The 23,250-nt window shown below is 41.8% G+C and overlaps 1 protein-coding gene across 1 annotated transcript in view; it reads right to left on the reverse strand.

Moving 5' to 3' along the window:
* Positions 1 to 13,707, reverse strand: part of LOC123800347 (cytochrome P450 2C41-like) — a 28,756-nt gene extending 15,049 nt beyond the window's left edge. The window contains exons 1-4 of the mRNA XM_087862886.1: positions 13,459 to 13,707; positions 12,425 to 12,587; positions 12,105 to 12,254; positions 7,953 to 8,113 (exon numbers count right to left, since the gene is read on the reverse strand). Coding sequence (XP_087719012.1) covers positions 7,953 to 8,113; positions 12,105 to 12,254; positions 12,425 to 12,587; positions 13,459 to 13,626 — 642 coding nt within the window. The 5' untranslated portion in view covers positions 13,627 to 13,707. The remainder of the gene's footprint in view (positions 1 to 7,952; positions 8,114 to 12,104; positions 12,255 to 12,424; positions 12,588 to 13,458) is intronic.
* Between the last annotated feature and the right edge of the window lie 9,543 nt (positions 13,708 to 23,250).

Below are 23,250 nucleotides of genomic sequence, written 5' to 3' on the forward strand. Positions count from 1 at the left end.
ATAATTTTCTATACTCATTCATCAACCTTATAATATTAAAGCAACTTTACGTCAATTCTCTCATTTTTTTTAATATAAATTCATCCCTACAACCTTGAAATAAAGAATGCCATCATAAAATGATTCACATTTTGTAGATAAAGACTGAGGATAAGGGAGTTTGGACAACCTGATATACAGCACAAAGTTACTCCCTCATCAGGCGTCCCTGGCAGCATCTGTGGTCCTAAACATTTTCTCTGCTTAAGGGAGGAAGTCTCTTCCTTCCTAAATTAGCATATTTCTGCTAAGTAATGGGATGAAGAGGGCACTAAGTGTGAGTGGAGGACAAACCTTACGGGCATGGGAACCTTTGAGCAAGGGCCTGGATGCAAATTGAGTGCTATGGGCATGTTCCTAGGCAGTCACCACAACTAGGCTTTGGGATTTAGCAGAAAGACCACTGGCCAAGGAGTCAATAGGCTTGAATTCCACCAACTCCATTTTTGGATATTTGTCTTCTTATCTGTGACATAAAGATTTCAACTCTCTTTCCTAGATTCACTCTCCATGACACTTGCCCTGAGCAGGAGTGTGGTATTCAAAAATTCACCTCACTGAGTATGACCAATGAAAATGTCAGAGTAGACAGCTCCGAAGGCAGGACACTCCAAAAACAGGCAGAGAATTTTGGAAAAACCCATGAGAATCAACTTGTCAGAACTCAAGAAACCAAAGTCTACAGCTAGGCAACTTGAGGACGCTGCCCTCCGCAGAGGGTGGCTCTTCTAACTTACCACTCTCAGAGGTTTCCTCTTTCTGCTTCAAAACTGGCCTGTCACCCTCACATGCAAAGCCACTGAACGTATTGTTGACAATATTCACCTTAGCAAGGCCCTTTCTCTTATTAGAGATGCTGACGATATCCTTTACGAAATTCGACCCAAACACGTGTACAAAATGTCAACTCGGGGGGAGTTAAGATGGCAGAGGAGTAGGGGACCCCTTTTTCAGCCGATCCCCTGAGTCAAGTTGGATAGGTACCAGACCAGCCTGAACATCCATGGAATCAGCATGAGACGCAGGAAGATACATCTGGATCTCTACAAATGAACATCTCCAGCGCTGAGTATTGAGGTACGAAGCGCGGAGCCATGAAACCGCGCACAGATATCAGAAGATAAACAGAACGGGGAGGGAGCTGCCGCGTTCAGGGGCCGGGAAGCGGTAGCGACCTGCACGGGGTAGCGGGCGGACTCGCGGACCAGCACCCGCGAGAGAGCAGAGTGGAACCGTGAGCCGAGGAACGCGCGCCACCAGACTGAAAACTAGAGCTCCGGTGCGCTCACTGGAACCAGACTGACACCGGGAGCTTGGGGAGCGCGCGGGGGTGGCTGGTGACTGGCGGTGTTAGAAACACAAAGGACAGAGATGCGCGGGCCCTGGAAGTGAGGGCTGGGAGAACGGGTGTGGGGCACACATCCCGGGAGGCTGCAGGCTTGAGCAGCACCAACAGAAACAGAGCTAAAGTGGCCAGAACATCAGTGGAGAACGGTCCACGATTCCTCTGTTCTGAGACAGAGGCAGACATTCGGCCACTGCTGCTCGGACTCTCAGAAGAGGCACAGCAAACCGCCAGGGAAAACCACCAGAGAACAAAAGCCTGGAAATACCAGCTCGCAGTGTGCCCATCCCCCTCCCCCTCGCAGGGGACACAGAGACTCTACGCAAACAGGGTTGCCTGAGTGTCGGCACAGCGGGCCCCTCCCCTAGAAGACAGGCTGAAAAATCAAGAAGCCCACATCCCTAAGGTCCCTATAAAGCAAGGGTGCACAGTCTGGGTCCCGGTCAATAATTTGGGCTCTGGACAACCCCGCAACCTCTCCTCATCAGAACGACGAGAAGAAGAAATCCTTCCCAGCAAAGAAAAGACAATGAGTCTGTGGCCTCAGCCAAGAACTCATGGATATGGATATAACCAGATTAACAGAAATGGAATTCAGAGTAACAATGGTCAAGATGATATAGACTTGAAAAAAGTATTAAAGAAAATGTTAATTAGAATATAGAATCACTAAGGGCGAAAATGAGAGCGAATCTGGCAGAAATTAAAAATTCTATGAACCAAATGCACTCAAAACTAGACGCTCTGATGGACACGGTGAATGAGGCAGAAGAACGTATCAGCGAATTGGAGGATGGGCTGTAGAAGAGAAAGCTAAAATAGAATCTGGACTTAAAAAAAATCCATGCTCAAGAATGTAGGTTACGGGAGATTACTGACTCAATGAAACGTTCCAATGTCAGAATCATCGGCATCCCCAAAGGGGTGAAGAAAAACAGAGGTCTAGAAGAGATATTTGAACAAACTGTAGCTGAAAACATCCCTAATCTAGCAAGGGAAACAAGCATTCGTGTCCAAGAGGCAGAGAGGATCCCTCCCAAGCTCAACCACGACAAACCTACACCACGACACGTCATAGTGCATTTCGCAAATATTAGATCCAAGGATTGAAAGTGGCCAGGGCAAAGAAATTTCTCACGTACCAAGGCAAAGGTATCAGAATTACGTCAGACCTGTCTACACAGACCTGGAATGGGAGAAAGGGTTGGGGGGCCATTTTTAAGGCTCTTTCAGAGAAAAACATGCAGCCAAGGATCCTTTATCCAGCAAGGCTGTCATTCAGAATTGATGGAGAAATAAAGACCTTTCAGAATCGCCGGTCATTGACCAATTTCGTAACCACGAAACCAGCCCTACAGGAGATATTAGGGGGTTCTATAAAAAAAAGGCCCCAAGAGTGATACAGAACAGAAAGTCACAATCTATAGAAACAAAGACTTTACTGGCAACATGAAATCATTAAAATGAATCTCTCAATAATCAGTCTCAATGTAAATGGCCTAAATGCTCCCATAAAGCCACAGGGTTGAAGATTGGATAAAAAGACATGACCCATCCATTTGCTGTCTACAAGAGACTCATTTTGAACCTAAAGATACATTCAGACTGAAAGTAAAGGGATGGAATACCATCTTTCACGCCAATGCACCTCAAAAGAAAGCTGGGGCAGCAATTCTCATATCAGACAGATTGGATTTTAAACTAAAGACTATAGTTAGAGACACAGAAGGGCGCTATATTATTCTTAAAGGATGTATCCAACAAGTGGAGATGACAATTATAAATATCTATGCCCCCAACAGGGGAGCAGCAAGAGACACAAGCCAACTCCTAACCACAATAAAGAGACATATAGATAAAAATACGTTAATAGTAGGGGACCTCAACACTCCACTATCAGAAATAGACAGAACACCCTTGCAAAAACTAAGCAAAGAATCAAAGGCTTTGAATGCCATACTCAACGAGTTGGACCTCATAGATATATATAGAACACTACACCCCAGAACCAAAGAATACTCATTCTATTCTAATGCCCATGGAACATTCTCAAGAATAGACCATGTTCTGGGTCACAAAACAGGTCTCAACTGACAACAAAAGAATGAAATTATTCCCTTCATATTCTTAGACCATAACGGTTTGAAATTGGAACTCAACCACAAGGAAAAATTTGGAAGAAACTCAAACACTTAGAGAAAAAGAACCATCCTGCTCAGGAATGATTTGATAAACCAGGAAGTCAAATATCAATTTAAACAATTTATGGAGACCAATAAGAATGAAAACAAAATGGTCTAAAACCTATGGGATACTGCAAAGGCAGTCCTAAGGGGGAAATACATAGCCATCCAAGCCTCACTCAAAAAAACAGAAAAATCTAAAATGCAGTTTTTATATTCCCACCTCAAGAAGCTAGAACAGCAACAGAGGGACAGGCCTCATCCACGCACAAAGAAGCAGTTGACCAAGATTAGAGCAGAAATCAATGAATTAGAAACCAGGAGTACAGTAGAGAACATCAACAGAGCTAGAAGTTGGTTCCTTGAGAGAATCAATAAAACTGACAGACCACTGGCAAGTCTTATCCAAAAGAATAGAGAAAGGAACCAAATTAATAAAATTATGAATGAAAAAGGAGAAGTCGCAACCAACCCTAATGAAATAGGAAGGATCATTAGAAACTGTTATCAACAGCTTTATGCCAATAAATTAAGCAATCTGGAAGAGATGGAGGACTTCCTGGAAACCTATACTACCAAGACTGAAACACGAAGAAATTGATTTTTTAAACAGGCCAATTAATTATGAAGACATTGAGTCAGTGATAAACAACCTTCCAAATAACAAAACTCCAGGCCCGGATGGTTTTCCTGGGGAATTCTACCAAACATTCAAAGAGGAAATAATACCTATTCTCCTAAAGCTATTTCAAAAAATAGAAACAGAAGGAAAGCTACCAAACTCATTCTATGAGGCCAATATTACCTTGATCCCCAAACTAGGCAAAGACCCCAGCAAAAAGGAGAATTACAGACCAATTTCCCTAATGAATATGGACGCCAAAATCCTCAGCAAGATCCTTTCTAATAGAATCCAACAGTACATTAAAAGGATTATCCATCATGACCAAGTGGGATTCATCCATGGGATGCAAGGGTGGTTCAACATTTGCAAATCTATCAGTGTCTTAGATTTTATCCAGAAGGAAAAATTCAGGAACCATATGATCCTCTCAATTGATGCAGAAAAAGCATTTGACAAAATACAGCATCCTTTCCTGATTAAAACCCTTCAGAGTGTAGGGATAGAGGGTACATTCCTCAGTCTCATAAAAACCATCTATGAAAAGCCTACTGCAAATATCATTCTCAATGGGGAAAAGCTGGAAGCCCTTCCCTTAAGATCAGGAACAGGACAAGGATGCGCACTCTTGCCACTATATTTCAACATAGTACTAGAAGTCCTTGCAACAGGAAACAGACAACAAAAAGGGATAAAAGGTACCCAAATCAGCAAAGAAGAAGTCAAACCGTCTCTCTTCACAGATGACATGATACTCTATATGGAAAACCCAAAAGAAGCCACTCCCAAACTATTAGAAGTTATAGAGCAATTCGGTAATGTGGCGGGATACAAAATCAATGCTCAGAAATCAGTTGCATTTCTATACACGAACAATGAGACTGAAGAAAGAGAAATTAGGGAATCCATCCCATTTACAATAGCACCAAAAACCATACGTTACCTTGGAATTAACTTAACCAGAGACGTAAAGGATCTATCTTCTAGAAACTATAAATCACTCTTGAAAGACATTGAAGAAGACACAAAAAGATGGAAAAATATTCCATGCTCATGGAACGGAAGAACTAACATAGTTAAAATGTCCATGCTACCCAGAGCAATCGACACTTTCAATGCTATCCCGATCAAAATACCAAGGACATTTTTCAAAGAACTGGAACAAATAGTCCTTAAATTTGTATGGAAACAGAAAAGGCCCCGAAACACCAAGGAACTGTTGAAAAGGAAAAACAAAGCTGGGGGCATCACGATGCCGGATTTTGAGCTGTACTACAATTTGTGATCACAAAGACAGCATGGTACTGGCACAAAAACAGACACATAAACCAATAGAACAGAATAGAAAACCCAGAAATGGACCCTCAGCTCTTTGGGCAACTAATCTTTGATAAAGCAGGAAAAAACATCCGGTGGAAAAAAGACCGTCTCTTCAATAAATGGTGCTGGGAAAATTGGACAGCTACATGCAAAAGAATGAAACTTGACCACTCTCTCACACCATACACAAAAATAAACTCGAAATGGATGAAAGACCTCGATGTGAGACAGGAATCCATCAAAATCCTAGAGGAGAACATAGGCAGCAACCTCTACGACATCAGCCAAAGCAACCTTTTTCATGACACATCTCCAAAGGCAAGAGAAACAAAAGAAAAAATGAACTTGTGGGACTTCATCAAGATAAAAAGCTTCTGCACAGCCAAGGAAACAGTCAAAAAAACTAAGAGGCAGCCCACAGAATGGGAGAATATATTTGCAAATGACACTACAGATAAAAGACTGGTATCCAAGATCTACAAAAAACTTCCCAAATTCAATAGACGAGAAACAAATAAAAAAATCAAAAAATGGGCAGAAGATATGAACAGACACTTTTCCAATGATGACATACAAATGGCTAACAGACACATGAAAAAATGTTCAAAATCATTAGCCATCAGGGAAATTCAAATAAAAACCACACTAAGATACCACCATACGCCAGTTGGAATGGCAAAAATTGACAAGGCAAGAAACAACAATTGCTGGAGAGGATGTGGAGAAAGGGGATCCCTCCTACATTGTTGGTGGGAATGCAAGTTGGTACAGCCACTCTGGAAAACAGTGTGGAGGTCCCTTAAAACGTTAAAAATTGAGTTACCCTATGATCCAGCCATTGCACTACTGGGTGTTTACACCAAAGATGCAGATGTAGTGCGGAGAAGGGCCATTTGCACCCCAATATTCATAGCACCATAATCTACAATAGCCAAATCGTGGAAGGAACCGAGATGCCCTTCAACAGATGACTGGATTAAGAAGCTGTGGTCCATATATACTCAGCTATCAGAAAGAACGAGTTCTCAACATTTGCTGCAATGTGGACGGCACTGGAGGAGATAATGCTAAGTGAAATAAGTCAAGCAGAGAAAGACAATTATCATATGATTTCTCTCATCTATGGAACATAAGAACTAGGAAGATCGGTAGGGGAAGAAAAGGATAAAGAAAGGGGGTAATCAGAAGGGAGAATGAAGCATGAGAGACTATGGATTCTGAGAAACAAACTGAGGGCTTCAGAGGGGAGGGGGGTGGGGGAATGGGATAGACTGGTGATGGGTAGTAAGGAGGGCACGGATGCATGGTGCACTCGGTGTTATACGCAACTAATGAATCATCGAAGTTTACATCAGAAACCAGGGATGTATTACTGTATGATGACTAACATAAGAAAAAAACATTAAAAAAAAAGAAAGAAAGAAAAAGGCAACCTGAAAATGGTGGAAAATCTTTGTGGAATTTTTAATTTGCCCTGGTCCCACCTCCTTCCTCAGTTTGGCAGTGGTCTTTACAAGGGCAGCTTCTTGTGTGGGATTCTGGTTTCCAGTGCAAGAGACTGGAGCAGACCTTACAAAAAATTGTCTTTTCTCTGTTGCAACTTCTCTGGGGCAATCTAAAGGACTGACACAGACTCTTGTCTTTGTTTCATCTAACCTAGAACTCAGGGTGGAGAGCAGCAGGCATGTCTCGAAAACTCTGTAAGGCAAATGAATAACCCACAGCCTCCTGGGGCAAAGACTAGTTAAGGCATATGATAGGGCACCAGAATCCTGGGAGGACAAGCTGGGGAGAGAGTATCTTCTGGAAATTAGGAAAATCAAAACTACCCATGTATACTGAGGAACTTAGACATTTTAAAATTTAGAAAGCAGAACATAGGCTAAGAAGAGACCTCAGAAGACCCTAAACTTTCACCTCTGGCTGATCTTGGCTCAACGTAAGCAACAAGACTGAGAAGGAATTGAACACAGTCTGTTGGAAGCCCAGAACCAGTCTGGAAGAGTTCCTTCCTGCCTGCCTGCCTTCCTGCCTTCCTCCCTTTCTCCCTCTCTCCTTCCCTCTCCCTTTCTCCCTCCACTCGCTCTTTCTCCCTTCTTTTGAGCTCATCACTATCAAGGAAAACTCCATCAAAACACTAGCTGAACGCAAGTGAAAGGAACAGAGATTTCAGAGACCACACATGATGAAGAAGAGACTTAGCAAACATGGTCCAGAAAAGTCACTAAATAAACAAACATCTATAGCCTACAGAAAGCAAAAAGCAAAACAAACCTGCAGCACACAAAACAAACAAAACAAAACAAAGCTCAAGGAGGGGAAGAACCTCATTTCCACAGTTATCACATTTTAATATCCAAAATGTCCAGTTTTCATTCACTTCTCAGCATGGTCCATACAGAACTTTGGATTTGTCAGAGAAAAGAGAGGATCTTGACCTCACCTGGATCCATGGGGAGCTCATAATCCTGAGGTTTTCATTAAGTCTTTCCAGGATGCCAAGTAGAGCCTGATCAGTATAATCAAAACGAGTCTGGAAAATAACGGAGCAGATCACATTGCAGGAAGCACAGCCCAGGACAAAAGTGGGATCGCAGGGTAAAGCTAAAGAACAGGGAAGATGTAGAAAATACCATTAAAATACACATATAAAAATCTTTGTTGTTGATAATAGGTAAAGGTAATGTTAGAATCTCTAAAGCAATATCTACCTAGCAATCCCCTTATCGGCGGAAATTTCAGCACGCTTAAAATCATCACTTTTCCCTGAAATGGGAAGTCCGTTCCATCCGAGTTTGTTTAATAACAGTCTTCCAAATACTCCGTTTACATCACTACCCTTGTTTACTTGGTTCTGACCCAAGGTGACTATTACTTTGAAGAGCAAAAGAAAAACTTTAAAGAAGCCACTTTTAAAAACACCTCATGGGGCACCTGGCTGGCTCAGTAGGTGGAACGAGCACGGGACTCTTGATCTTGGGGTCATGTGTTCAAGCCCCACCTTGGGTGTGGAGATTACTTAAAAATAATAATCAAAATACATTTTAAAAAAACACCTAATAATTCAACTCATCAACGCAGAATCACAGCTGTCCGGTATGATTGTACACTCCGGTAGGAGGAAAGAAATAGCCAGGGACCTGGAAACCTTTTATACATAATGCAGAGCTGAAGCGAACTATGTGGAAAATCAGCAGAGGAAAAGATTAAAGCAAGAAAGAGGATGGAAAACTTCAGGCATTTTAATGGAACAAACATGAAAAAGCAAAAGTTATCCATGTTGTATGAGGAAAAAAACTAACACTAATGAATAAATATTATAGTACAGATTTGTTTGCCCAAAATCGGAGTAAAATAAGAAATCTTCATTTCAAACTTAAATCACAGCTAAGGCAAAGAAAAAAGATTATATTAGTAAATAGAGTCCTGGGGTGCCTGGCTGGCTCAGTGGGTAGAGCATGTGACTCTTAATCACAGGGTCATAAGGTCAGGCCCCACGTTCAGCATGGAACCTACTTAAAACATAAAAAAAGGAAAAGGCAATAAATGGAGTTCTTGTATTTCTTTATTGCGATACAGAAAATAATAATTTTCTTCTCTAGGAAATTGTGTCCATCATCACCAATCAAGCCCCACATGTATTTAGACAGCCTGCCATCTTGTGGAATTCTGGAGTATTTCTATATATAACCATTAGCAGAAGACCATAGTTAAAAGTCTTTTAATTGGATTATCATTTGGGTCAATTCTGTCATTGCACGGATAAATTAAAGAAGAGGAAAAGTTTGACTTTTTAGTGAGAAATATTTAAACAAAATTGTTGTAATCAAATGATTAATAAACTTTATATTAAAAAGGCCCCCAAATACACATCACTGACATAATTAAGAGTGAACAGAATCCAAAATGAGGAGGAAATGAAAGGGAATTAAAAATAGGAAACGTGTTTAGTTAACTGTTTCTATCTCAGAATCTTTTTCAGTTGAAAGACTTGAAGACACTAAGCTTTCAGAAAAACTTATTTTAGAAGTTAGGGGATAATTTGGGAAGGCCTTGAGATCTGTGTGTGTGTGTGTGTGTGTGTGTGCACGCGTGTGTGCGTGTGTGTGTGAGATTCACAGCTAACATTTGGTTTTTAGTCTTTCACTTCATTTGACAGAGAGAATTTTAAGAAGGGTAATTTGGAATCCAGACTAAAATCAGATTCACTGGGACAAGCACTTCACAGGTCACTAGAGCTGGCAGAGGGGGTTAAATAATTATCCTAAAGGTTCAAATCCTGGGACTCCTAGGTGGCTCAGTCAGTTAAGCATCTGCCTTCAGCTCAGGTCATGATCCCAGGGTTATGGGATCAGTCCTGCATTGGGCTCCTTGCTCAGTGGGGAGTCTGCTTCTCCCTCTGCCTGCAGCTCCCCCTGCTTGTGCTCTCTTTCTTTCTGACAAATAAATAAATAAAATCTTGAAGAAAAAAAAAAGTTCTAACTCCAAATCCAACGGAGTTTTAAAATGCAAATCTGTTTTAAAATGCAATTCTGTTTTTATTCAGATGATGAGACCAATAGATCAGGAAGACGGCCACTGAAATGAGAGTTTGTTATTCATAGTTCCCAGCATCACACAGGGACACCTGGAGAAGGACCAAGGTAGGTCAGGAGGCAGGGGGACCAAGGGGAAAGCATGAGCCAGAGCCTTTACTGGGGTTTTCATGGGAAGCAGCGAGCAAGGCAGGGTAGGTATGCTGAGTAAATTTAGGACTGGATAGCTTGAACAACTGCAGAGGGCTATGGGCTATCGGGGTGTTGACTGGTTGTCTAGTAGTTTAACTGGCCCTGGGTTCATTTAGAGCAGGGAGAGTACTGGCTTGGTGTGTGAGAATTTGAGAAGGAGCAGCTTGGGGGCCTGGGCCTTGGATAGGTTGATCTACAAATCAAAGACATGCTCATAGACAAGATGTTTGCTCTATCTAGTAATTAGCTACCCCTAGGAGGGGAGGTTGCTCCCTGGTTCTGCAAGGCCCCTTGGATGTCAGAACATCCCAAAATAGAGAAAATTTAAAACATGATTAACAGACCAATAAAGGAGAGTAAAATAAGGAAAGCTGAAAAGAGAGCTAAATAATAAGGAAGGCAGGGTAAAGAGTTCTTAATGATAGAGAAATCCTGTTAAATAAATCATTTTATAACCTGGTATCTGTGTAAGTTTCAGGATTATGCTCTAGCATGTATTTCTTAACACATATTGAACAGTGTTAGAGTAAATAGGGAGCAACATTGAATACCTTTAACTGATCATTTTAAAATAGCTGTTCACATTGGTGCAGCCACTCTGGAAAACAGTATGGAGGTTCTTCAAAAATAGAACTACCGAACGATCCAGCAATTGCACTACCAGGTATTTACCAGAAGAATACAAAAATACTAATACAAAGGGATACACGCACTCCGTTGTTTATAGCAGCATTATTGACAATAGCCAAATTATGGAAGTAGCCCATGTGTCCATCGATAGATAAATGGATAAAGACTATATAGACTACATATATATATATATATATATACACACACACACAGATATATATATATATATATATTACACAAATTGAAATACTACTCAGTCATAAAAAGAATGAAATCTCGCTTTTTGCAATGACATGGATGGAGTTAGAGGGTATTATGCTAAGCAAAGTAAGTCAGCCTGAGAAAGACAAATACCATATGATTTCCCTCATTTGTGGAATGTAAGTAACAAAACAAATGAGCAAAGGGAAAAAATGAGTGAGACACAGAGACAGAGAGAGAGAGAGACAAGCCCAGAAACTGACTCTAAACTGTAGAGAGCAAACTGAAAGCTGCCAGAGGGGAGGTGGGTGGGAGACGGGTGAAGCAGGTGATGGGGATTAAGGAAGGCACTTGTGATGAGCACTGGGTGACATATGGAAGTGCTGAATCGTTACATTGTACACTTGAAACTAATTAAAAAAAAAGGATGTTCACTAACTGGAATTTAAATAAAAACTTTAAAAAAAGAGTTGTGGACAGGGAAATCACAATTGATGAGGGCAGCACTAAAGATGCCTAAGCAATGACAACCATAAAAACAAGTATCTTTACTGGCCAGAAGGGTGACATGGGCCTTGGAATAAACCCTCAGAAGATCAGTGATGTTGACCAAACACGTATAGACCAACTACGTAAAAGCACATGTCACTGGTTACAGGTGCTCCATAAGGGTGTGAGGAAGTCATTTCCACTGTGTCCACTTGACAAGTATTCCCTGGTGTCATACGCGTTCTGAAATAGTTAGCTCACATTTACACTATGGGAAAAATACCGTTCTCCAACTTATTGAAAAAAACGAGTCCCCAAATGTTGCACCTTCATTGCGTAATGATGTGGAAACAAAATTGGGAGAGAAAAGGATTAAATGACCATTTACACCCACACAGTAGTCATAAAAGGACACATAACATAGACACACAAAAGTTCCCTTGGCTCTCTGCTGCACACCCTCTGTCCACATGAGAACTGAAATGTTTCCAAGGACATCAGTAGACAAGAGAACAGCCTGCCAAGGTCAGAGCTATAGAATAACCCACCATTGGTTTTTCTCAACTCTTCTACAAGGTGGCTGGCTTCCTCCTGAACTCGGCTCTCAAGGTCACTCTTCCCCATCCCCAAATTCCGCAGGGTCATCAGGGAGAAGCGCCGCATCTCCTTCCATGTGTTTCCACTGGCGAAAATGATTCCTACCAGAGAGGAAACAGAAACTGAGAGGGACGTCCTAGGCAAGGAGGAGGAAGCTCAAACTCGGCAGCCCCGCAATGGGCCAAGTTCTGCTGACTTGCTCTTCAAATCAAGGTTTTCCATCCTTCGCAACCCCATAACCAGTGCTGAACATCTGTATATGCACACCTACCGTGTCCCCTATTAGCTCTTTCACCTAGCGGGAAATTTCCTCTTGCAGAAAAATCTTCTCCCAGATCAATCAGGGCTTCCTTGACTGCTTCATATCCATGCAGTACAACAGAGGGCTTCATGCCAAAATACAGAGTGAATACAGGGCCATAGGCTTTTGAGAGCTGAGAAATTCCAAGAAAATGTATATATTAGCAATTTAGTCTATATTCTGTGCATGATTTTGTGTATTGTACATGGTTAAGCCTGATATCATCATCATACTGTCGATGTTTTTATTCTGCCAAGCACGGCTTCAAATATTTCTGGATTTTATATATAAAGATTGTTAGAGCTGACATTCTAGAGGGCCTCTGATGTGACAGGCAATGGCCCAGGAAATTGGTATTCAGATTATTACAACTAATTATCACATCAACACCTTGAGCGAGGTTTATTTATCCTATTATACAGACAAAGAGACTGAAGTTCAAAGAATTTCCTGTATATTTCCACTGTGTAATAACAGAACAGCCAAACTTCAACCCTACTTAACCAACCTCTGATGTCTGAGCGACTTACAAGTCTCCGGTGCCTACCTTGGGACCAGTACCCAGCTGTTCCAGGATCACCTGTGAAGTTTATCAATTGGAGGATTTTTTTTTTTAAGGATTTTATTTTTAAGTAATCTCTAGACACAGTGTGGGGCTTGAACTCACAATCCCAAGATCAAGAGTCACATGTTCTACTGACTGAGCCAGCCAGGCACCCCATATTCCACTATTTTTCTTTTTTTTTAAAGTAAGCTCTAGGTCTGATGTGAGGCTTGAACTCACAATCCCAAGATCAAGAGTCGCACGCTCTACTGACTGAACCAGCCAGGCTCCCCTTATTCTACTATTCGTGACAATACTTCAGAAGGAGTACTTGCTTTACAGAAATATCTTGATATTTTTACCTTAATGTAATTAATTTTAGTAAATATATTTTACTTAAAAGTAGTGGTTAACCTACATGCCCTTTGCAATCTGCTGGAGGAGCATTAAGCATACTTACGTTGCTTAAGGATTTGCTGATGTCCTTCACATCTAACTGCAGGATATTTCCAATGAAAGGCAGAGGAGTGGGGCCAGGAGGGAGCTTCCCCTTTCCAGAGCTCTGTTTCCAGAGGGAAAGGAGAAGCCAACAGGAGAGACAGAGCACCAGAAACACGACTGGATCCATGGAAGCATTCCCTTCTTGGACAACTGTGAGCTTGAAATCTAGAGCTTTTGTAACACTGCCTACTAATTCAACATGTGTCTCTGACTCATAAAGAAACCAATCAGCTCGATTTACTTTAATCTCTCTTTTGAAAGGACTTTGGCCTACTGATAAAGATAAAAATATAGTGTTCTTTACTCTTCTTTTGCTTCTAATACTATCCCCCGAAATTCTGGTCTAACAGGTCTGGGATGGAGCCAAGGTACTGGTAATGTTTTTTTTTCTTTTTGCTTTTTAAAAGATTTTATTTATTTATTCGACAGAGATAGAGACAGCCAGTGAGAGAGGGAACACAAGCAGGGGGAGCGGGAGAGGAAGAAGCAGGCTCATAGCAGAGGAGCCCGATGTGGGGCTCGATCCTGTAACGCCGGGATCACGCCCTGAGCCGAAGGCAGACGCTTAACCGCTGTGCCACCCAGGCGCCCCTCTTTTTGCTTTTTAAAACAATCTAGGTGGTTCCAATTGAGAGCCAGTGAAGTAATTTATTTAATCACAAAAATTGCAAAACATTCTAGATTCTCAGATTAAGGACCAGTTGAGAATTTGTGATTTTGGGGGAAATCCTTGTGTATAAAAAGTTTATCCTGTTAGAGGGGGAGGAGTTAAGATGGCGGAGGAGTAGGGGGTCCCCTTTGTCAGCTGGTCCCCTGAATCGAGCTGAATAGGTACCAGACCAACCTGAACACCCACGGAATCAGCCTGAGACGCAGGAAGATACATCTAGATCTCTACAAATGAACATCTCCAGTGATGAGTATTGAGGTACTAAGCAGGGAGCCGTGAAGCCGCGCACAGATATCAGAAAATAAACGGAAGGGGGAGGGAGCCGCCGCACTCGGGAGCCAGAAAGCAGTAGCCACCCGCACGGGGGAGCGGGCTGACTCGAGGACCGGCACCCGCAAGAGAGCAGACTGAGACCATGAGCCTGGGAACACAAGTGACCATCCTGAAACTGGAGCTCCGGAGTGCAGGAACCACATTGAAACGAAGCTCTGGAACGTGCGGGGGCGGCTGGCGACTGGCGGCTGGCGGCTGACAGTGTTATAAACACAAAGGACAGAGACGCACCGACCCTGGAACTGAGGGCTGGGACGCCAGGTGTGGGGCGCACAGCCCTAGACGCTGCAGGGTTTAGGAGCACCAATAGAAACAGAGTTAAAGTGGCCAGAGGGGCCCCGTGGAGAACGGTCTGCGGTCCCTCTGTTCTGAGACAGAGGCTGGGATTTGGCTACTGCTGCTCTGACTCTCAGAAGAGGCACAGCAAACCGCCAGGGAAAGCTGCCAGAGAACAAAAGCCTGGAAATACCGGCTCACATTGTGCCCATCCCCATCCCCCCTTGCAGGGGACACGGATACTCTACCCAAACAGGGTTGCCTGAGTATCAGCGTGGCAGGCCCTTCCCCCAGAAGGCAGGCTGAAAAATCAAGAAGCCCACATCCCTAAGGTCCCTATAAAACAAGTGCTCACTGCCTGGGTCCTCGTCAATAATTTGGGCTCTGGACAACCCCGCAACCTCTCCTCATCGGAATGATGAGAAGGAGAAATCCCCCTCAGCAAAGAAAAGACAATGAGTCTGTGGCCTCTGCACAGAACTAATGGATATGGATATAACCAAACTATCAGAAATGGAGTTCAGAGTAACAATGGTCAAGATGATGTGTAGACTTGAAAAAAATATTAACGAAAATATTAACAAGAATATAGGATCTCTAAGGATGGAAATGAGAGCGAATCTGGCAGAAATTAAAAATTCCATGGGCCAAATGCAGTCAAAACTAGAGGCTCTGATGGCCAGGTGAATGAGGCAGAAGAACATATCGGTGAATTGGAGGATGGGTTAGTAGAAGAGAAAGCTAAAATAGAATCTGGACTCAAAAAAATCCATGCTCAAGAATGTAGGTTACGGGAGATTACTGACTCAATGAAACGTTCCAATGTCAGAATGATCGGCATCCCCGAGGGGGTGGAGAAAAACAGAGGTCTAGAAGAGATATTTGAACAAACTGTAGCTGAAAACTTCCCAAACCTAGCAAAGGAAACAAGCATTCGTGTCCAAGAGGCAGAGAGGATCCCTCCCATGCTCAACCACGACAAACCTACACCACGACACGTCATAGTGCATTTCGCAAATATTAGATCCAAGGATACAGTACTGAAAGTGGCCAGGGCAAAGAAATTTCTCACATACCAAGGCAAAGGTATCAGAATTACGTCAGACCTGTCTACACAGACCTGGAATGGGAGAAAGGGTTGGGGGGCCATTTTTAAAGCTCTTTCAGAGAAAAACATGCAGCCAAGGATCCTTTATCCAGCAAGGCTATCATTCAGAATTGATGGAGAAATAAAGACCTTCCAGAATCGCCAGTCATTGACCAATTTCGTAACCACGAAACCAGCCCTACAGGAGATATTAAGGGGGATTCTATAAAAGTAAAAAGGCCCCAAGAATGATACAGAATCTATAGAAACAAAGACTTTACTGGCAACATGGCATCATTAAAATGATATCTCTCAATTATCAGTCTCAATGTAAATGGCCTAAATGCTCCCATAATGCCACAGGGTTGAAGATTGGATAAAAAGACATGACCCATCCATTTGCTGTCTAAAAGAGACTCATTTTGAACCTAAAGATACATTCAGACTGAAAGTAAAGGGATGGAATACCATCTTTCATGCCAATGCACCTCAAAAGAAAGCTGGGGCAGCAATTCTCATATCAGACAGATTGGATTTTAAACTAAAAACTATAGTTAGAGACACAGAAGGGCACTATATTATTCTTAAAGGATGTATCCAACAAGTGGAGATGACAATTATAAATATCTATGCCCCCAACAGGGGAGCAGCAAGAGACACAAGCCAACTCTTAACCAGAATAAAGAGACATATAGACGAAAATACGTTAATAGTAGGGGAACCTCAACACTCCACTATCAGCAACAGATAGATCACCTAAGCAGAAAATCAACAAAGATACAAGAGCTTCGAATTCCATATGAGACGAGATGGACCTCATAGATATATAGAGATTACTACACCCCAGAAGAAAAGAATATTCATTCTATTCTAATGCGCATGGAACATTCTCAAGAATAGACCATGTTCTGGGTCACAAAACAGGTCTCAACCGATACCAAAAGACTGAAATTATTCCCTTCATTTTCTCAGACAACAATGCTTTGAAATTGGAAGTCAACTACAAGGAAAAAATTAGAAGAAACTCAAACACTTGGAGACTAAGAACCATCCTGCTCAGGAATAATTCCATAAACCAGGAAATCAAATATCAATTTAAACAACTTATGGAGACCAACGAGAATGAAAACACAACGGTCCAAAACCTATGGGACACTGCAAAGGCAGTCCTAAGGGGAAAATACATAGCCATCCACGCCTCACTCAAAAACATAGAAAAATCTAAAATGCAGTTTTTATATTCTCACCTCAAGAAGCTGGAACAGCAACAGAGGGACAGGCCTAATCCACGCACGAGAAAGCAGTTGATCAAGATTAGAGCAGAGATCAATGAATTAGAAACCAGGAGCACAGTAGAGCAGATCAACAGAACTAGAAGCTGGTTCCTTGAAAGAATCAATAAAATTGACAGACCACTGGCAAGACTTATCCAAAGGAATAGAAAAGGACCCAAATTAATAAAATTATAAATGAAAAGGGAGAGGTCACAACCGACACCAATGAAATAGGAAGGACTATTAGAAACTTTTATCAATAGCTTTATGCCAATAAATTAAGCAATCTGGAAGAGATGGAGGACTTCCTGGAAACCTATAAACCACCAAGACTGAAACATGAAGAAATTGATTTTTTTAAACAGGCCAATTAATTATGAAGACACTGAATCAGTGATAAACAACCTTCCAAATAACAAAACTCCAGGCCCAGATGGTTTTCCTGGGGAATTCTACCAAACATTCAAAGAAGAAATAATACCTATTCTCCTAAAGCTATTTTTAAAAAAAGAAACAGAAGGAAAGCTACCAAACTCATTCTATGAGGCCAATATTACCTTGATCCCCAAACTAGGCAAAGACCCCATAAAAAAGGAGAATTACAGACCGATTTCCCTGATGAATATGGATGCCATAATTCTCAACAAGATCCTTTCTAATAGAATCCAACAGTACATTAAAAGGATTATCCATCAATGACCAAGTGGGATCCATCCCTGGGATGCAAGCGTGGCTCAACATTCGCAAATCTATCAGTGTGATAGATCATATCAACAAGAAAAAAGCCGAAAATCATATGATCCTCTCAATAGATGCAAAAAAAGCATCTGACAAAATACAGCATCCTTACCTGATTAAAACCTTTCAGAGTGCAGGGATAGAGGATACATTCCTCAATCTCATAAAAACCATCTATGAAAAGCCTACTGCAAATATCATTCTCAATGGGGAAAAGCTGGAAGCCTTTCCCTTAAGCTCAGGAACACAACATTATTATTCAACATAGTACTAGAAGTCTTTGCAACAGGAAACAGACAACAAAAAGGGATAAAAGGTATCCAAATCGGCAAAGAAGAAGTCAAACCGTCTCCCTTCGCAGATGACATGATACTCTATATGGAAAACCCAAAAGAATCCACCCCCAAATTACAAGAAGTTATAGAGCAATTCAGTAATGTGGCGGGGTACAAAATCAATGCTCAGAAATCAGTTGCATTTCTATACACGAACAATGAGACTGAAGAAAGAGAAATTAGGGAATCCATCCCATTTACAATAGCACCAAAAACCATACGTTACCTTGGAATTAACTTAACCAGAGACGTAAAGGATCTATCTTCTAGAAACTATAAATCACTCTTGAAAGACATTGAAGAAGACACAAAAAGATGGAAAAATATTCCATGCTCATGGATCGGAAGAATTAACATAGTTAAAATATCCATGCTACCCAGAGCTATCGACACTTTCAATGCTATCCCGATCAAAATACCAAGGACATTTTTCAAAGAACTGGAACAAATAGTCCTTAAATTTGTATGGAAACAGAAAAGGCCCCGAAACACCAAGGAACTGTTGAAAAGGAAAAACAAAGCAGGGGGCATCACAATGCTGGATTTCGAGCTGTACTACAAAGCTGTGATCACAAAGACAGCATGGTACTGGCACAATAACAGACACGTAGACCAATGGAACAGAATAGAGAGCCCAGAAATGGACCCTCAGCTCTTTGGGCAACTAATCTTTGATAAAGCAGGAAAAAACATCTGGTGGAAAAAAGACAGTCTCTTCAATAAATGGTGCTGGGAAAATTGGACAGCTACGTGCTAGGAAAATTGGACAGCTACATGCAAAAGAATGAAACTTGACCACTCTCACACACCATACACAAAGATAAACTCCAAATGGATGAAAGACCTCGATGTGAGACAGGAATACATCAAAATCCTAGAGGACAACATAGGCAGCAACCTCTACGACATCAGCCAAAGCAACCTTTTTAATGACACATCTCCAAAGGCAAGAGAAACAAAAGATAAAATGAACATGTGGGACTTCATCAAGATAAAAAGCTTCTGCACAGCCAAGGAAACAGTCAAAAAATACTATGAGGCAGCCCACGGAATGGGAGAATATATTTGCAAATGACACTACAGATATAAGACTGGTATCCAAGATCTACAAAGAACTTCTCAAACTCAATACACGAGAAACAAACAAATCATAAAATGGGCAGAAGATGTGAACAGACACTTTTCCAATGAGGAAATACAAATGACCAAGAGACACATGGAAAAATGTTCAAAATCATTACCCATCAGGGAAATTCAAATAAAAACCACACTAAGATACCACCATACGCCAGTTGGAATGGCAAAAATTGACAAGGCAAGAAACAACAATTGCTGAAGAGGATGTGGAGAAAGGGGATCCCTCCTACATTGTTGGTGGGAATGCAAGTTGGTACAGCCACTCTGGAAAACAGTGTGGAGGTCCCTTAAAACGTTAAAAATTGAGCTACCCTATGAGCCAGCCATTGCACTACTGGGTGTTTACCCCAAAGATACAGACGTAGTGAAGAGAAGGGCCATATGCACCCCAATGTTTATAGCAGCATTGTCCACAATAGCTAAATCGTGGAAGGAGCCGAGATGCCCTTCAACAGATGACTGGATTAAGAATCTGTGGTCCATATATACAATGGAATATTACTCAGCTATCAGAAAGAACAGTTTCTCAACATTTGCTGCAACATGGACGGCACTGGAGGAGATAATGCTAAGTGAAATAAGGCAAGCCGAGAAAGACAATTATCATATGGTTTCTCATCTATGGAACATAAGAACTAGGAAGATCGGTAGGAGAAGAAAGGGATAAAGAAAGGGGGGGTAATCAGAAGGGGGAATGAAGCATGAGAGACTATGGACTCTGAGAAACAAACTGAGGGCTTCAGAGGGGAGGGGGTGGGGGAATGGGATAGGCTGGTGATGGGTAGTAAGGAGGGCACGTATTGCATGGTGCACTGGGTGTTATATGCAACTAATGAATCATCGAACTTTGCATCAAAAACCACGGATGTACTGTATGGTGAATAACATAATATAATAAAAATATTATTATGAAAAAAAAAGTTTATCCTTTTAATGCTTTATCAAACTCCAGTATATGTTTACTAGAAAATGAAAGAGCCTTTTGAAATATTTTAGTGTACTGCACTACCATCAAACAAACTGGGTAATATAACTCTTAAACGTCCAAATAAGTACCAAGTAATTAGCTAAGTAAATTTATATACATTTACCATCAAACTCTTGTGCCAGCACCGCCCCCCCAACACAAGGAAAAGGAATTTTAATTTTACAAATGGAGAAAGAGAAATTTGGAGGCAACAGGAGGCCCATCCAGTGTTGCACTACTTCTAAGTGACAAAAATGGGATCTGAACATAGATCTTTTGAGGCCTGTTACCATGCACTATGGCTTAAACCACAGCTGCCTCAAGAATTATAGGAAAATAAAATCAAACCCCCAAAACATTACTTCCTCTGTATGTATACCTCACTGGCTGATCACAAAAGAATTGGCTTCACTAAGTAGAAGCCTTTATTTGATTCCAAGGATAAAAGGGCCATAGGTTCTCAAGACAAAAAAAATAAAAGATAGGAATTCTCCGCTCTCCATCACCGCAGAAGTGAAACTTGTTCAGGTAACTGTGAAAAGAGCCAATCTCAGAGAATTTAGGAGGCAAGACTTGAGAAAATGTGGCTTCCCCCACCTTGCAGTGACCTCCAGACATAACTTCTGTTCTTTTGGTTTTCGTTTTTTTCTGACCTACCATTGTCAAAAATAATGGAATGAAGTATGCACAGCAAGGAAGGCAAGATTTTAAACAGAAGGCGTGGTTTCAATGGAGAATAGGATGCAGGGAATTCATTAAATAGACCCACAGGACAGGAGCACCTGGCTGGCTCAGTGGGAGGAGCATGTGACTCTCGATTTCGGGGTTGTGACTTCAAACCCCACATAGGGGGGCGCCTGGGTGGCGCAGTTGATAAGCATCTGCCTTCGGCTCAGGGCGTGATCCCAGCGATGTGGGATCGAGCCCCACATCAGGCTCCTCCGCTATGAGCCTGCTTCTTCCTCTCCCACTCCCCTGCTGTGTTCCCTCTCTCGCTGGCTGTCTCTCTCTGTCAAATAAATAAATAAAATCTTTAAAAAAAAAAAACCCATATACGGTGTAGAGATGACTTAAAATTCAAAAAAAAAAAAAAAAAAAAAAAAGACCCAAAGAACCACCACCAGATGCAGACCTGAACAGATGACACTCAGTGGTCATGAGGATCCAGACATCACCGGAATGATAGTTGTACATTATCACATCCCTTGTACAAAGGGATGTTCTGGAAACATATTTGCTCTAAATTGATCAGTACAGTTATTTCTAAGCACTTTCACTAAAGAAAATTAAGTTTTATTAAGACCCCAGTTTCACAGTGTTTTATCCCTCATGATTACAGGGATATTGACAATTTATGGAATTTTCACACCTATCATCTCTTTTGATACAGTTACCTTACCTAAGATGAAATTATTCCCATTTTAAGGATAAGGCAGCTGGGTCTCGGGGCTGTAGCACCGTTGCCAAGGACACACAGAACGCACATGGTAGAGCTCAGAGGCCACACGCCCTGAGTGGCGCACGCTTCCCTACAAAAAAAACATTCAGGTCAAGTAAGTTTCTCCACATTCACTGAATGCTTACTGAGTATGATTCAGCATTCAATGACTTAACTTCATCAGTGACTTTCAAATAAACTTTTGAGTAAATAATGGCAACACAGGGTGGTTATAACAGGGGTCAGGAGAGATTTGTACCTCTAGAACTTGAGTCTAGGCGTTGGTGAAGCTTCGTAATTTATCAAGGACAATGAAGCATTAATTTGCTGCCTGAATCACAGCTCTAGATCTGACAGTCACACTACCTAATGAACTCCATTGGTGGTTGTGTTTTGTTTTGTTTTGAATGTAGGCTCCATGTGGGCCCAGCATGGGGCTGTAACCGATGACCCAGAGATCAAGAGTTACACTCTCTACTGACTGAGCCAGCCAGGCGCCCCTCCATGGCTCTCTTTACAGCAATCAGTTTTATTACTTGGGAGACGGTGTCCCTGCTTTGCTCCTCCTTCCTCTTGCTGAGGCTCCTGCCTGACTCTTTCTCTTTATAAAATGGAAGAGTGACAGATGATTCAAGATAGATGGAATCAGAAATCCCTAGTGGAATCCCTACGTCAGTTTTTGGAGTGAGGAACTGGTGACTTGGTGAGGTGAAGTGCCATCAACGCATCAAGTACAGCACCTTGAATCCAGCTTTCCAGGTCCCAGGTCAGTAACCTTGCACAGTGAAGGGATTTCCCATCACTGCCCATATGGGTGGTCAGCGGGGTATCAGCATGAAGCCTTCCACAGTGAGAGTACTACAGACTTCAGTTAGGGTAGAAGTTGCTTTTTAAAGAAAACTTTCAGGGAAGTGTAATACACATAAAGTCCTAAAACTTCGGCTCAGTGAGTTATCATCTGATCATATACTGTGAAACCAACACACAGGCCAAGAAAAATTTTGCCAAGACCCCAGAGTCCCCATTATGCCTCCTATTCAGAACTTTCCCCCTCACTAAATGTATCCAGTATCACATCAAAGGTTAGTGTTGCCTGCTTGTGAACTTTATACAAAAAAATCATTAGTGGGGCGCCTGGGTGGCACAGCGGTTAAGCATCTGCCTTCGGCTCAGGGCATGATCCCGGCGTTATGGGATCGAGCCCCACATCAGGCTCCTCCGCTATGAGCCTGCTTCTTCCTCTCCCACTCCCCCTGCTTGTGTTCCCTCTCTCTCGCTGGCTGTCTCTATCTCTGTCGAATAAATAAATAAAATCTTTAAAAAAAAATAGTATTTTCACTTCATATTTTTGCAAATAGCACCTTGTTTTCTTATACTGTCTTATTTTTTTAACTATTCCACTACTTCTTTCCATCACATTGCGATGGACACATGGGTTGACTCTATTTTGAGATTATTATGAACAGTATTAATTTCCTATAGATGGCTTTTCTGTG

This window comes from Ursus americanus, chromosome 6 (assembly GCF_024610735.1).
Source record: "Ursus americanus isolate L20-20 chromosome 6, mUrsAme1.1.p, whole genome shotgun sequence".
Taxonomy (NCBI): Eukaryota; Metazoa; Chordata; class Mammalia; order Carnivora; family Ursidae; genus Ursus; species Ursus americanus.